The sequence below is a fragment of the Kogia breviceps genome, chromosome 8, assembly GCF_026419965.1.
Source record: "Kogia breviceps isolate mKogBre1 chromosome 8, mKogBre1 haplotype 1, whole genome shotgun sequence".
Lineage (NCBI taxonomy): Eukaryota > Metazoa > Chordata > Mammalia > Artiodactyla > Physeteridae > Kogia > Kogia breviceps.
This window is the reverse complement of record NC_081317.1, coordinates 19,531,667-19,547,488: the sequence shown is the minus strand read 5'-3', so window position 1 is coordinate 19,547,488 and position 15,822 is coordinate 19,531,667. Positions and strand designations below refer to the sequence as shown.

General features: G+C 50.5%; 1 protein-coding gene across 2 annotated transcripts in view; it reads right to left on the bottom strand.

Moving 5' to 3' along the window:
* Positions 1-15,822, bottom strand: part of AKNA (AT-hook transcription factor) — a 52,491-nt gene that overhangs the window by 11,214 nt on the left and 25,455 nt on the right. For both annotated transcript variants that reach the window (XM_059071315.2, XM_067040899.1), the window contains exons 5-15: positions 15,431-15,587; positions 14,621-14,775; positions 11,993-12,052; positions 9,839-9,966; positions 9,161-9,368; positions 7,519-7,673; positions 7,239-7,418; positions 6,159-6,405; positions 5,146-5,252; positions 4,312-4,514; positions 2,308-2,470 (exon numbers count right to left, since the gene is read on the bottom strand). In XM_059071315.2, coding sequence (XP_058927298.1) covers positions 2,308-2,470; positions 4,312-4,514; positions 5,146-5,252; positions 6,159-6,405; positions 7,239-7,418; positions 7,519-7,673; positions 9,161-9,368; positions 9,839-9,966; positions 11,993-12,052; positions 14,621-14,775; positions 15,431-15,587 — 1,763 coding nt within the window. The remainder of the gene's footprint in view (positions 1-2,307; positions 2,471-4,311; positions 4,515-5,145; positions 5,253-6,158; positions 6,406-7,238; positions 7,419-7,518; positions 7,674-9,160; positions 9,369-9,838; positions 9,967-11,992; positions 12,053-14,620; positions 14,776-15,430; positions 15,588-15,822) is intronic.

Genomic DNA, 15,822 nt, shown 5'->3' with positions numbered 1-15,822 from the left:
CGTCTCACAAGCCCTGAGACCTCACAGATGCTCAGAGAATGGCACTGAGCTGGCCTCCAGGCTCCCAGAGGGAGGAGAGTAAAGGTGTGTGTGTGGAGAAGGGACAAAGAGACACACACGGTGCTTCCCATCACCGACCAAACGGGAGCAGGCTGGAAGCTGCAGGGGTGCCACATGCAAGGCTGCTGTCATCCTGGGGGAGCCCCCAAACACAGCCCAACCTGTGATTGGCAAGGCATCTCATGAGCCACTAGCATCTTGGGAGTAAATCCTGTTTGCATTTCTCCCCGATCGGTCCCTGAATCTCTAGGGTCTCATTCTGAGGGTGTCGCTGGCACTGCAGCAGCCAATTCCACCCAGACACTGCTACACACAAACCCCCCTACACACAGGGCATCAGAGTCTGGGCTGGGCATGGCTGTCCTTCAGGCTGATGCAGGCTCTACGTCTACTGTTCGAACCAGCTTCTAGGGTGAGGGCTCCCCTCAGGGTTAGTTCTTGCCTGGTGGCCCCTGGACTCTTGGGGGAGTGTCTCCTGGTGCCTCCTTCAGCAGACATCAGCTCTCAGATGGGTGGCGCTGTGTGTGCCTGAGAGCAGTTGGTTCCCCTGGCAATTCCCAGGGCAACGCTTGTTGGGGTTTCCAAGGCAAACCAAGAGGGTGGCGGCTGCAGGAGAGTGAGAACTCCCGTCACCAGTTAACCCCTGAAAGGCAGGGCTGAGGCCCCGTGATGGGTGCAGGACTGGGGCGGCTCTGGCTCCCTGTCCAGGCCAAAGGCCGCTGAACGAGAGCCTGGGATTTGGAATGCCCCCTTAGGCATCACTTGTTCTCTCTGGCTTGTTTCTATCAGGATATCGGTCTTCCTGACCTAATCCTTTAGTGACTGAGTGCCAGCTGGCACTTAAAAGTCATCTTTCCCTGCAATTTTATTCCCCCTTCCTAGGTTCCCCATCTCCGCATCAGCATCCAACTGGTTGGCCAGCCAGCAATGTGAGTCATTCTAAACCTCTCTCCCTGAACACCCCCAAAGTCAACCAACTCCCAAGTCCTGTGGGCCCAATGCCCAATTATCTCTTTTCAAATGCACCTCCCTTCCCTCCTCGCTGGCCCCATAACCTCTCTCCTGGGTGCGGCAGCCTTCTCAGCAATCCCCTGGCCTCTATTCTCACCCTCACAGTGGTCAGAGAATTCTTTCTAAAAGTAAACCCAACCACGCCTCTCCCTGGCTTAAAGCCTCCCTCACTGTCCTTAGATGAGACTTTCTACATTCATGAATATTCAGTGAGCACCTTTCCTGAGCAGAGCCATCATCCAAACTTCTAACCGCCCTCCGAGATCTCCCCCAGGTCTCCCTGTCTTCCTCTCTGCTTTTGTTAACATCCCACTTCATACTTGAGGATCCGGCTATAATAAACATTTGGTGCCTAAAAGGTGGCGGGCACTCTCTCACCTCTAGGCCTTTGCACATGCTGTTCCCTCTGCTGGGATATTCTTCCATCTCTCTTCCTTCCGGTCTCAACTGAGATACCACTTCCTCCGGGAAGCCCTCCCTGAAGCCTCTGACTGGGCTAGATGCCCCTTCTCTGTGCTCCCACAGTCCTTTAGCCCTGTGCCATCACACTGGGGGTGAAACCACCTGTTTCTTGGTCCATCCTACAAGATGGTGAGCCTTACGAGCTCAAGGACTGTCTTGTCCACTATTGTATTCCCAGGGGCTGGCACACTGTAGGTAAATAAGCCTCTCATTCCCCTGCAGATATCAGAGGAGACTGCAGGAGTGAACTTACTAAACTCAGGCCTGGAAGCCAACATCCCAACCCAACAAAGACCTGTGATTGATTATTGGCCAAAAGCTACTCAGAGGAGGAGTAGGAGGACTGACTCACCTCTTTTCCCATTTCTGTTTAATGAAGCAAGGAGAAAACTTTCTCAGTAGAAAAACTGCACTTGGATTAAAAAGAAAAAATTGAAAAAAACTGTCCCTTCTCAGTCCATACAATGAATGCATAAACTGCAGAAACCACACCCCCGGGAAGTGCAGACCTGCCTTGGAAGGGAAATGTTGGGGGACAGGCAGAGGGGTCTTAGCACCAGCAAGGTGAACCTCTAGGTCATTTCCCACCGGCTGGAGAAGTGTCCTCAGACTCTAGATCAATGATGTCCCACAGGAGCAGCCCTGAGCTGGGAGGCAGGATGCCTGGGTCCGTCTGGCCTCAGCACAGCCGCCACTGGATGGAGACCCTAGAAAGCCCGTGCTTCCCGGCTCTATGATGAGCTTGAATCCGCAGCGCCCAAGTATGCAACTTACTCTCGCCCCGTCCTGGTGAGGAGGAAGGTGGAGGTGGTCTCTGCAGGCCTGTGGGGTGGAACGGCAGCTGCAGGGGCCAGGGTCGGGGGTGGGCTGATTGTCGTGCCGTGGGAGAGCTGCTCAGAAAGCTGCTTTCGCCCCTTGAACTCTGAGCCAGGGACCACTAGGGAGGCAGAAAGGGGCCAGAGTGAGTTCACACAGAGAGGACCCTTGAAGTGAGAACCTGTACGGGTGGAAGGGTGCTGGGGGTGAAGAGATGGGGCCTGGCTGAGGTCACGAATGAGGCTCCTACTGAGGTCGATGATCCTCAGAACAGGAAGAAGATGTGGTTTTTGCTGGGAGCAAAGCGGGCCTGCAGAGCTGTTTATAACTAGATTTCCCTCCACCATCCACCATTTCGGCATCAGATCCAAGTCTCCAAGGCCTTCCCCCTGCAAAGCGCCCCCTGCTCCTCCACGAGGGCCCCCAGACTCTGTGCACACCAGGGTGCTCTGGGACTGGCTTCGGAGCCTCCACCTCCCTCTGAAATTTGTCACACCTTTGCCTGTGTGCAAGTTTCTTGGGGGAGCATTCAAAACTTTAACTAGCCTCTCACAGGGATGGGTGACCAGAGGTTACAAACCACTCATCTGGCCCATGCATAAAAACAATGAGCCCTTGGAAGATTAATCAGCAATATATAAAGGAATAAGCTATTGATTCATGGAGCAATCTAGAAGAATCTCCAGAAAAGTATGCTGAGTGAAAAAGAAGCCAATCACAAAAGGTTACATATTATACGATTCCATTTCTATAACATTCTTGAAATGACAAAATTACAGAAATGGAGAACAGATTAGTGGTTACCAGGAGTTAAGGAGGGGGCGATTGTGTCTATAAAAGGGCAACATGAGGGACCCCGAGACGCTAGAAATGTTCTGTGTCTTGACTGAATACTTGTCAATATCTGGTTGTGACATTGTTCTATGGTTTTGCAAGATATTATTATTGGGAAAAACCGGGGGAAGGATCTCTGTGTATTATTTCCTACAACTGCATGTGACTCTTTAATTAATTAAACTTTTAACTAAAGTTTAATTCAAAATTTTTACATGGTGAACCTTAAGAAAAGCTAAATCTGAAAGCTAATCTGAGAATAGTGGTTACCTCTGGGAGGTGTGGGAGTGACTGGGAAGGGCTTGAGGGGGGTCTGGGCTTCTAATCGTGTTGAGTTCCTTGGTCTGTGGTCACTTCGAGAAAATTCATTAATTTACATTCTTTCCTGTATGTTTTATTTCAATTAAAAAGTTCACATGCACTTTTTAAAGGTTAAAAAATGAAATCACGGATTTTATAGACAGTGTTCATGACATGGTGTTTAGTGAAAAAAAGGAGGTTATTGGGACTTCCCTGGTGGTCCAGTGGTAAAGAATCCACCTTCCAGTGCAGGGACGTTGGTTCGATCCCTGGTCGGGGAACTAAGATCCCACATGCCCGGGGGCAACTAAACCTGCACGCCACAACTACTGAGTTCGTGTGCCTCAATGAGAGAGCCTGCGTGCCGCAAACTACAGAGCTCACGCGCTCTGGAACCTGCACACCACAACTAGAGAGAGAAAACGCGCACGTCACGACTAGAGAGAAGCCCACGCTGCAACGAAGACGCTGTGTGCCGCAACTAAGATCCGATGCAGCCAAAAAAAAAAAAAAAAAAAGGGTTATTAAACATTCATGTATAATACCCCATTTCCGTTTTAAGTATTTGTAAATAAACACACACACACTGACAAAGAAAACAGCTCACAGGTTCTACACCAAAATGTCAGCAGTGATGGTTTTTAGCTTATTATTTTTTCTTTTGTTCCCTTTTGTCCATCTTACCTGCAATTTCAAATTTTCGTACAATGAACCTGTAAGATATTTTGCATCTAAAGGGTAATGCAAGTTGTCTTATGTATTTGATTTTTTTAACCCATGCAATCCAGCCACCCCCAGGTTCTGGCCAACCCAGATGCATCCACTCACCCATCTCAGCTGCCAGTGCCCGTTCCAGGCAGAAGCTGGGTGCCCTCTGCCCGAGAGGACTGTCCTGGACAGGTGGGGGCCTCTGGGCTTGGCTCCTGGGTATGATGGCTCTTCTTGGCACCGGAAGACCCCTGGTCTGGCGGAGGGAGGTTGCATCTCGGGGCACAGATGGAGTGAAAGACTGGGCTAATGTCCCTCGGGTGCTGGGAGACCATGGAGGGAGAGACACGCTGAGGTCACACAGGAGGCGACCACAGCCGCCAAGACCCTTCACGTGCTAAACCATGAACTCCTGACCTTTGGGACTTGGCACCCCTGGCAGTACAGTATTTCAGAGGATGCACCCCCATTATACACGCATTTTCTTTATAAACTGCAGAACTGTACATCTGCCTACTCACACAAAATTATAAAGCTCAACTTCGTTTTTAGATAATATACAAAGAAATAAAATTTGTAATCCTTCCTTCGCAGGCAGCCCTGGGTAGCCCGAGGGGCCTGCATCCAGCTTTGGAGACTATCACTCTACCTGGTGGCTCTGTCACGCCACCCTCCCTACAGACCTTATTCATTCACCATTTCATCATCCATTTGCTCAACAATTATTTACTTCCCAGTCTGTCGATGATTGGCGGAGTGACACTGGGCAAGTCACTTTCCCTTTCTGAACCTCAGTTCCCCTCTATCAATAAGATGGGGGACATGAACCATCCTTGGGGGGATGAAGTGTGGGCTCCGAGAACACCCAGGCCATCTGTCCCTGTTCTGAGCTCACAGGCACTCTGATTCTCAGGCTATCTCAGGCGTGTGACACTGATGGGGTCCCCAGGATACCTGATCTGGGAGAACCGGTGCTCTGGGGTCTGAGTGAGGGGTGACACTCTGCTGGTTTCTGAGCCCACAAAGCCACTGTCTGTCTCGGGGGATGCCATCCAGGGCTCCTGAAAGAGACAGCGTCCCTTTAGATCAGAGAAATGTGCTTGAGGCACACTGGGAAACCCTTCCCAAGTCCTGGCCTGGGCCTTAACATTCCAGAGGCTCACCGACAGGGAGGCTGGCCCAGCTCCCAACAGACGGGCCCAGGGTGTGAGGGTCCTGCAGCACGAGCACCCAGGCAACCTCAGGGACTCCACGCCCCAAGAAGACCCTGAGCAAGTCCCGCTTCCTGAGGGGTGGGAGCCAGGGCCCTTGGGAGACATACTGACACATATCCTGAGTTGAGGATAGAAAGAGGAGGAGAAACGTCCCGTGGCGGGAATGGGAGTCTCATGTCCACACGGCTTCCAGGCTGGGCCTGGAACACCACGGTCCCACCTGACTGCAGAAAGGCCCGGGCCTGATGAATTGGGAAAATAAACTTGATCAAATATCCACACCTCCGACACACTGCATCTAATGCAAGGTGCAAAGATGGCCAACAGAGAGACACGGGTGCCTGCCCTCAATGAGTTCATGGTTGAGTACAGACTCCTTACCATGGGCTCATTAGCACTACAGGTGTGTGTGTGTGTGTGTGTGTGTGTGTGTGTGTGTGTGTGTGTGTGTGTGTGTGTGTGTACACATGCATACGTATGTGTTTTTCTATGGGAAGATACATCACATAAGTCACATTTCCACAGTGATTTCTGATTCCTGCAAATCACAAGCTCTCAGAGGAGGAAGAGGAGCTCCTGGCAGAGGGACGGGGGTGTGGGGAGCTATGGCATAAGCCCTGAATGTTGGCAGGGTTGTGACTGGCAGGGGCAGGAGTAGCAGGCATTCTGAGCAAAGGCCTGGAGGCAGGAGGCTCCAGGAGGTGCAGGGAATGGCCCCGAGGCTCTGAGCCCGTGCCCCGTGCAGACGCGTACCTCCAGGTGGGGCCCGCCAGCTTGGCACAGAGACTTCGGTGGAAGGCGCTCAGAGATGCCACTTCCCTCTAGGCTGGTGAGACTGCTCTGGTGGGACTCCGCAGACTTGGTGCCCTGAGGTGGGGGGGCCCTGCTTGGGCCTGAAGGAGCTGCCTCAGCTTTGTCCAGGCCCTGCAGGTGCCTGTCTCTGGCCACAGATGCGTGGAAGTCTGCTGGCTGCACAGACGCCATCTGCTCCACGGTTTCCCTGGCAGGGAAGGAGAGACACACTGGCCCTGAGCCCTGGCATGGGCTGGGCAGCCCTGTCCCGGTGGCCACACAGTCTAGGGCACAAGCTCTGGAGTCAGGAACCCCTGTGTGTCCACCCTGGTTCTGCCACCCTCTCGCTGTGTGACCTTGGGCAAGGCACCTCCCCTCTCTGAACCTCACTTTTCTCAACTGTAAAATGGGGATGCCTACAAAACCCACCCTATACACTGCAGCAGAAATAGTGTGGAAAGAGATGCGCTAAAGCATCCTTTCCCAGGCTCCTGGAATTGCCTTCCATCCTCTCTCTTCCAGACATTTCCATCAACTTCAATCTACTCAGAAAGACTTTATGTCACTGTTATAAACAGAAGACCAGTATTTCATGTTACAAATAGAAACTAACTTTGCAAGTAAATACAAGGAACATGAAAACAATATTATCATGGTCTAGATAGATCCTGTTGCCTAGTAAAGGCTCTGGGCCTGAGGCCTGCTTGTTTTCTCTCTCTTTCTCTCTTTTTAAAGGAAGATCGAGAGAGGCACTGAAGACATTACTAGCCCTAACTGAGATTTCTCTTTGATGTACATGGAATGTCTGAGACTGAGAAGGAGAGTAATGTTATTTAATGCTGCATCTGTCCTACCAGAAACCTCGTCCCACAACACCCAATCATTTCAAATGCTATCAATGGTATATGTTGTACATTTTAGAGAGACACTGAGCTACAGGTCAGGAAGGCCGTTTCTAAACTGTCTAGCTCACTATGACAATTTCCACCCCTGCGGTTTCTGAGCTGGTGTGGGACAAGCGGGGGAGGCTCATTGACATACTCGAGGGGGCCCCCGTGACTTCTCTCAGTCTGTGCTGGGGGCTCTCTGGTGGGGAGCCTGGTGGCCGCTGCTTTTCCTGGAGCTGAAGCTGGCCCCTCAACTTCCAGGGTGTGGCCCTGCCCCTCCCCCTCCTCCTCCTCCAGCCTCAGGGCTTCTGGGAGAGACTTCACACTGAGGTACCTGCAGAAGAACACAGAGGAGCGTGACTTCTGCCCAGCAGGGCCAGCAAAATCCCACCACTGGACCCAACACCCTGGCCTCACTCCTGGTGGGCACTCACCGCTCTAGGAGGCCATGGAGATCCTGCTCCACCCGCAGCTCCTTGTGCCTGAGCGGGGTAGGGAGGCCCAGCGGCCTGTCCTCCACTTCATTGCTGCTAGCGCTCAGATCCAAGTTCACGTGCGATGGGTGGGGGCCAGTGATGATGGCGTCAAGCTGCGGCCAGAAAGGAGGAGGGGCAGAGATTCAGCAGACATCTAAGACCACTTTTTAAGGACCCACCTTATGCCAGGCTCACGCTGGGTGCCAAAGAGTAAGAAATAGGTTAGGTTCACTACCCTATCATCCTTTTATGTGTGCAAAAGTAGCGACTGGATCTTGCGATCTTCGATACTGACTGCCGTTGACTGAGCCCCTGCTACGTGCCAGGCGCTGTATAGATATCACTTCACAACAATCCCACCAGTACCTAGGTTATTACAGCCCATTTTACAGACAGGTAACTGAGGCTCAAATGATTTGCCTAAAGTCACACAGAAGTGAGGGGCAGAGCCTAGATTTGAACCCAAATTTCCATTCCAACATGGACACCCAGCCCCTCAAAACACCTTCACCATGGGAGCAGGGGAGCCCCTCAAGATGATGCACTCGAGATGACTGTCTCTCATGGGGTTGTGATGTGGGCTAGAGAGAATTCTACAAAGCCCCTTCCACGTACAGCCCTTCTTTAGTGTCACCACCTCTGTGAATAGTCCCCCAATCCACCCAGGACTAAAAGCTAGAAGTCTGGAGGTCATCGTTTGCTCCTTTCCTCTCATCACCAATCCAAGTCCAGTCAAATGTACCTTCTAAACCTCTCTCAAGTCCATGCACATCTCTCCAACTGCCCGCCACCTCCCCACTTCTGACCTACCTGCAAATCCTCTGGTATCTTCTCCTGCTGAAAATCCCAGCAGAGTTTAAGACCCACATACCTACATCCTGAGGCCCCTGCCTGCCTCCCAAGCCTCCTCCCCTCCCCTGCCTGTCTCCGCTGCCTCTTAGACAACTGCCCCCATCAGGGTCCATTCTCTAACCACAGGGCCTTTGCACAGGCTGTTTTTCCCACCAGATGGCTTTTCTGCACCTAGTTATTCCTACTCACCCTCAGATCTCATTTAAACATTACTTCCTCAAGGAAAGTTTCTCTGACCTCCTAAACTCAGATATGTTACCCTGTTATCTACTCTCGTAGAACCTCATAATTCTCCTTCAGAGCACTGATCAAAATTATAGTTAAGGGGTTTCCCTGGTGGCACAGTGGTTGACAGTCCGCCTGTCGATGCAGGGGACACGGGTTCGTGCCCCGGTCCGGGAGGATCCCACATGCCGCGGAGCGGCTGGGCCCGTGAGCCATGGCCGCTGAGCCTGCGCGTCCGGAGCCTGTGCTCCGCAACGGGAGAGGCCACAGCAGTGAGAGGCCTGCGTACCGCCAAAAAAAAAAAAAAATTATAGTTAAGTAACTGGGTAGCTAGTTCAACTAGACAGAAAACTCCATGAGGGTACAGGCCACCTATTATTTCAGTTGTTTTCTACTGAATTCCCACCATGTGTCATGAGTCTTGGACCATGGTACAAACTTCTCAGATATGTCATGAAGAAGTTAATGAATGGAGAAAACAGTGAATGAAGGAAGAGTCCAATACGGTTGGGCAAAGAGGTACCTCAGGGCAGAGGGTCTGGATAGCTGGCATAGGGGCTTGTTCCAAAGGAGTGGGCAGGCCCGTTGGCTCTTGGGGGGAGGGCATGGCTGGGGAGCTGTCCAGAGCCAAAGCTGACCCGGCTGGCTCAGGCTCCTGCTGGTTCTGGTCTATGTGGTCCTTCAGCTCATCCAGGCGAATGCCCAGCTGGAATATCTCTGCCTCCAGCTCCCTGGAACGAGGAAACATCAGGCAGGTCTGGGAGGCTGTGCTTCACAGCAGAGGCCCCAGAGATGCCCATGGAGAGTGCATCTGACATCATAATTTAGATTATGTGGAGAGCAAAATCAACAAGGTGAAAGTGGACGCCGCTGGGAATAAGGAGGCCTCAGCCTGAGTCCCCTTCTGCCACCACCCGGCTGCAGGAGCTTGAGTAAATCCCTTCCCCCTCTAGCCTCAGTTTCCCCATTGTCCAATGAGGGACTTTAACTTTCATCTCCAAGGTCACTTCTCATTGAAGGGAGTTCAAAAGGACACAAATCTCAGCCTTCAAGTATTCCCCACCTGGACATGTTGTTAATTGGGATAGGATTTCCCCCTGGTCCCCTAGTGTGTGAATTATGAGGACAAACTGTCCCCCTCCTGGTAGGAACCCAGGGCCTGACCCATCTGTCCTTGGAGGCCTCTCTCCCCAGCGTGTACCTGCGGGGATCAAATCTCCCGGGCGTCCCCGTGGAGCCGGCAAGCTGCTGGGCCAGGTGCTGCTCCCTGCAGGCCTTCAGATACTCCTCCTCCAGGGCCACGTGGGCAGCCTTTAGCTGCTGGAAGACCTGAAACCAGACAGGCCAGGAAGACTTGAGTGCCCAGCCCCCGTGGGCTCCATCCTTGCAGACACAGTGGGCGAGACAGCTCTTTGGGGGAGGGGAGGGGCATGGGACTCTGGGACTGCGGAGGCCTCCGGGCCCCGGAATATCTGGAAGGCTGGGGTTGGTACCCTCTGGAGCCTGATCACTCTGGTCAATCTCCCTGCCATCAGATTGGTATGGCAGAGGCATGGCTTAGAGCACTGGCACCAGCCCTAGAGGGTATCAGTCCTTCCTGGGTAGACCTACAAGAACCCAATGTTCCATGATGGTCATCGTGTCAAATACGCTATCACTATATCCCCATAAGGACCTAGTACTTGAGAGACCTTACATCCTCATCCTCGATTCTCAAAACAGTGGATTTTGGAACATGAGTCATTCTTTTCCCAAATCCTTATAGACTATCACAACAGATGGTATTCTCATCACCACCATACTGTTGATAATGATAACGAACATTTATGGAGCACTGAGGCTCTGTCTAAAGCCCTTTGCATTATTCATTTAATCCTCAACATAACCCTAATGAGAGGGGTAATTTATCATCTTCATTTAAACAGGATGAAACTACAGCACAGAGAGGTTACTTAAGCCAGTGAAGGTCACACAGCGAGTGAGCAAGTTGTAGAGTCGGGATATGAACCCAGGCCCTCTAGCTCCAGAGCCCATGGTCCCAACGATTATGCTAGGTCCCCAGAGTAAACATGATAGCAGCTAACTCATGGGAGGTTAAAACTATGGGAGGTGGGCTCATTATCCCTGGCTTTTTATCACCTTCATCTCACTCATCCTACGCTGACGATAGACTGAGGCCAAGGACAAGCTAGAGTCTGGCCCCCAGTCAAGCTTTATCTTCCAACAGCTCTCAATCGCCCTGCATACGGGGGAATCAGGAGAGGGGGAAGAAAAAGACTGGTTCTGATTTTCAAGGTCCTTGATCATCCACTCAGTGAGATAATACAATCCATATCCCATTTTGTAATTGGAGGATGTGTGTAACATCTATATAATAACATAACTCTTAGTGACATAAAATTAACAGTAAAAACTATCAAACCAAGTGCGTAGCATTTGCCCTGCTCACCCTCCCTCAGCTCCTCTCCCCACCCCGCTCTGTGCCTTGAGCATCAGCTGGGCTCTTGACCTGCTGGTTTCCCCTGGGGCCTGTCTATGGGAGGCATCTATTAGAGGTCACAGGGTGGGAGGAAAGAGACCTGGGAGGGAACTGCTCCGGGCAGGTGCTAGTCGCTGGGCTTTCCCTGTCCTGGTCGGGCTCCCTGAGGCTGCTGCCCGCAACCCAGCTAACAGTCCCTTCACTCTGCAGCTCTGAGAGCTCCATCTTCTTGGGACCCTGGCTGATGCATCAGAAATCTAAATTTTATATATGACCGCGGTTATCTAGAAATACCAGAGCCCAGAAGGAAATAAGCCAATAATGGTTAGATTAGGGGTTTCTTTCCCTTTTCCCCCCAGTTTTCAAATTCTAGCAATTACTTTTATAATAAGGAAAATTATAAAAAGAAAAGGCCTTTTCCTGGTTGCCAATAGGCAATATAATCCGTGGGAAGCTGTGCAGGGCAACGATTAAGACCCTGGACTTGGGAATCAGACAGACCTGGGTCTGGGCTGTGCCGTCTACTGGCTGTGTGGTCTTCCAGCTGCCCCTCTGGCCTTCAGTTCGTCCCAGTTAAATGGGGGTGATGACTGTAACTGCCTTGTCGGGTTTTTATGGTGATAAAATGAAATCATGTACATCAAGGGCTTACCACAGGGCCTGGCACACCAGCATCTTTGCTTAATAAATGGTGACTATTGTGATATAATGATCATTATCACGGAAAGCTAATCAGGGGCTGTTTGTTCTAAAAGGAGACACAACGTCTGGGATTCTCTGGTCTGTCTTGCAGCAAACGAGGCTTCAGAGCCTGTGCCATGGGAGACAGAGCAGCTGTCTGGCAGCTCCAAAGGCATCTCTTGAAGTGGGCAGTACCTTGAGTTGGTCCTGGGGTGTCAGCTGTCCTGCTTGCAGCAGTTCTACAAAGGACTCCACCTGGGAATTGGAAAGGGAAGGAAACACGCTCCATTAATCCAGGCTCAGAAGGTAAGTCCTACGGACTCCCACACTTAGCCACAGTCACACTTTGGTAAGGAGAGCTGGGCCCTGCCTTGGGATGTGGGTTTTCTGACAAGCACGGAGAGGCGGGTGCCAGAAGAGGTCCACCACTGGCCTTGGCTATGGCAGCCTTAGGAAAAATCAAAGTGAAACCTCCAGGAATTTATCGACAGCAAAGCGCTGTCGTGGGCGCTGGGGCAACGGGAAAACAGTCTGAATGCCTATCTGTGGAACGGTATGCAGCCATCCAGAAGATGAAGGCACATGTGTGTGTTCTCATGCGTAAATGCCTCCAAGACCTACTTTTCAGCATCAAATCAAGGTACAGGACAGTGCTTATGGTAGGCTACCATCTGTATAAGATACGAAGAGAACAAAGAAGGAAAAATACAAACACAGTTGCTTATGTATTATAAACTATCTCTAGAAGGTATATTATAAACTCTCTCTATCAGGATGCAAGAGACTAAAATACTAATTGCTTCTAGGGAGGAGAACTGGGTGGTGGGCGGGTATAAAGATGGGAGGAAGGTTTTCTACTATATGTATCCTCTGAACTTTGAACAAAGACAATTTGTTGCCTACCCAGAAATATTCAAATTTGGGACATTAAAAAAGTCAAGGTACATTATAGTGTACATACTCATGTGACCAATTCTATAAATGCATGTGTGTGCATTAAACATTTTGCATGAAGCAGAAGGGCAAGAGTGGAAGAAAAGATTTCACTGAATATATTCTTTGTCCCGTGTGAGGGTCTTTACCATGGGTATCTATTACTGTTACAAAAATATGTTTAATTAGGAAAAAAAAGGCAAAGACAATTTGGAGATTTCTGGCATTTCTAGGAAAGCTCTAGATCAGTGCCAAAATGTAATATGGAAATTTACCTAATATAATTACATTATATAATTTATATAACATAACATAGAAATGTAATGCAAGCTGCATATGTGATTTAAAACTTTCCAGGAGCCATACTAAAAATGTGAAAAGACACAAGTGAATTAATTTTAATAATGTATTTTATAAACCTAAAATATTATTTTGACATGTAATCAATGTAAAAAAATATGTTGAAAATTTTATATTCTTTTTGTTGCACAAAGTCTCTGAAATCCAGTATGTGTTTTCCACTTACAGAACGTCTCAATTTGGAGTGGCCACGTGCCAAGTGCTCACTAGCCACCTGACCAGTGGCTCCTGTATGGACAGGGCAGCCTGGATCATTAGGGGTCAGCTGGTGCCCCAGATTTTGCTCAGTGTGGTGACCTTGGCTTTGCTTTGCTTTACAGCACACAGGACAAGGAGAAACATCTCTCCAGTTACAGGACCCGGAATGGCGGTGATAAGAAGGAATAAAGTTCATGCTGCTACAACATGGATGAGCCTTGAAAACATTATTCTAAGTGAAAGAAGCCAGACACAAAAGGACAAACGCTACATGAATCCATTTATAGGAAATGTCCAAAACAGGTAAACCCGAAGAGACAGAAGGTAGATGAGCAGCTGCCAGGGCCTGCAGGGAAGGGGAACGGGGCGTGACTGCGTAATGCATACGCAGTTTCTTAGTGGGTGATGAAAATGTTCTAAACTTGATTGTGTTGATGGCTGCACAACTGTAAATACACTAAAAGCCACTGAAGCATTAACTTTAAGTGACTGAATTGTATGTTATGTGAATTATATCTCAATAAATATGTTACAAAAAAGAAAGAAGGAAAGGAAGGAAGGAAGGGAAGAAAGAATTGGTGGTGTTTCTTTGAAAGAATATGTCTTATGGACACGGTGATGTAACTATTGCATTTCCCTTTCTGCATTGACAGCCAGGAAGCTCAAAACCAAATGTGAATCTGATAAAGCATTCAGGGTCCAGCAGAACATTTTGTTTATTCACTTCTCCCTAAGTTCATTTTATTTTTTTCCTATCCTTACTTCCCCTTTGCCCCAGTTTCCTCACTTCTGTTTTCAGAATGTGATTACAATGCATGTATTTTCTAAGCTGCTTTAAAGTACTTTTGGAATAAGGCCAAGTGTATAGTTATAAACAGACCTGCAAACAATTCATAGTTATTTGGATGAAAATATAAAGGCCCCTTGAGAAGTGACTGAGGATTGATTTCCATAACGAAAGGAACTAAGGCAGTGAGGTGATCTATCCTAAAGAGGAGAAGGTAGAGTGGAGGTTCCATAACCCTTCCAGAATCCTGAAAAAGCAGAGAGTCTCCCCCAGAAGTGAAGCCGGAGATAGGTTCAAGCACAATTAGAGAGAGTTTGATGAGACACAATGCCAAAAAGGGAGTTAAATCTAGCCCTGGGTGACAAGGAGGAGGCTGGAGCCAGGAGGTCTCTAAAGCCAGCGTCAGGGAGGCTCTGTTTCCAAGTTAACTCCAGCGGGGGAATAATGAACGAGCCTCGCAGACAGCCCCTCATCCAAGCGGGCAGAGGCTCTGCTTTCTCCAGGTGAGTTCCATCTCTCGTGGGCGAAGCCGGGGTTCCACTCACCTTGGCCAGGAACCGACTGGCCCGAGAAGTCAGCTCCTGGGCCTGCTCCGCTGAGGGCTGGTCCTGGGCAATGCCCGGGTCCTCCGCAAGCCACCCTAGGGCGGGTGTGCTGGGGTGCGAGGAGGGGTTCAGGTCTCCTTCAGCTGATGGCCACCCTGGAATATACAGCCACTAGATGCTGGGGCCAAGAACAGTCCTTCCTGAGAGACTGTTGCTGAACCTCAAACCCACCACCCCCATCCTCGAACGAAAGCTCAGCCGTCTCACGATCGTGCCATCTTCACATCGACCTGAGGAGGGGGCCTGGCAGTGTTGTCCCCATTTACAGGAGAGAACAAGGTGTGGATCAGCCCCGGATGACACAGCTAGAGCCAAGCCAGGCCTCTGGGTTTCCAGTCAATAGTGTGGGCTCCAACTCAGAAAGATGCGGCTTCAAATGCCCACCTCCCCCATAGCAGTGCGACCTTCTACATGTCTTCACCTCTCTGAGCCTTGGTCTCCTTGACTGTCAGTGGGGTAACACCAGTGGGGACCTCACCAGGTGAGGGCTCTACAGTGACGATGCTCTTTGTCATACAACTCGTCCGAGATCACACAGCTGCTAGGTGGCAGAGCTAGGGCTTCTCCCAGGCTGCTCTGGCTCAAAGCAGACACATTCTACATCTCCATTGGACCTCTTCAAGCCAGAGGGGCCTCACCTCCCTCCCTCCCCTGGCCTGACGCCAGTGCCACCCCAGGGAGATCCAAGTGTCCCTAGAGCAGGGTCACAACAGAGGAGCCCGTTAGCCACATCTCCTCTCCCAGACTCACCTGAAGCCTCAGAGGCCTGCAGGCCCTTGGCAGGGCCCGGCCACCGCTCTACAGAGTGGGGCTGTGGGATGGTGAAGGACAAGACCTTGGTCCCCTGGGGCATCGTCCCCATGTGGATGCTGTGGCTGGGCTGGGGCGGGTCCAAGTACAGGTTCACCTTTAAGGGAGGAGAGGCACAGCAGAGCCAAGGGTTGGCGCAAACCCACCCAAAAGGCCTCACCTTCATTCATGCCATCATTCAGGCGCTCAACAAACATGCCTTTGTATAATAAGTAATACCTTTTAGTGGAACCCTTGGGTGGGGGCCAAACACTGGGCCAAGGACTTACATATCCTTTCATTCTCTCTTTATGGCAGTCCTGACAGGGAGGCACCATATGCCTATCTTTCAG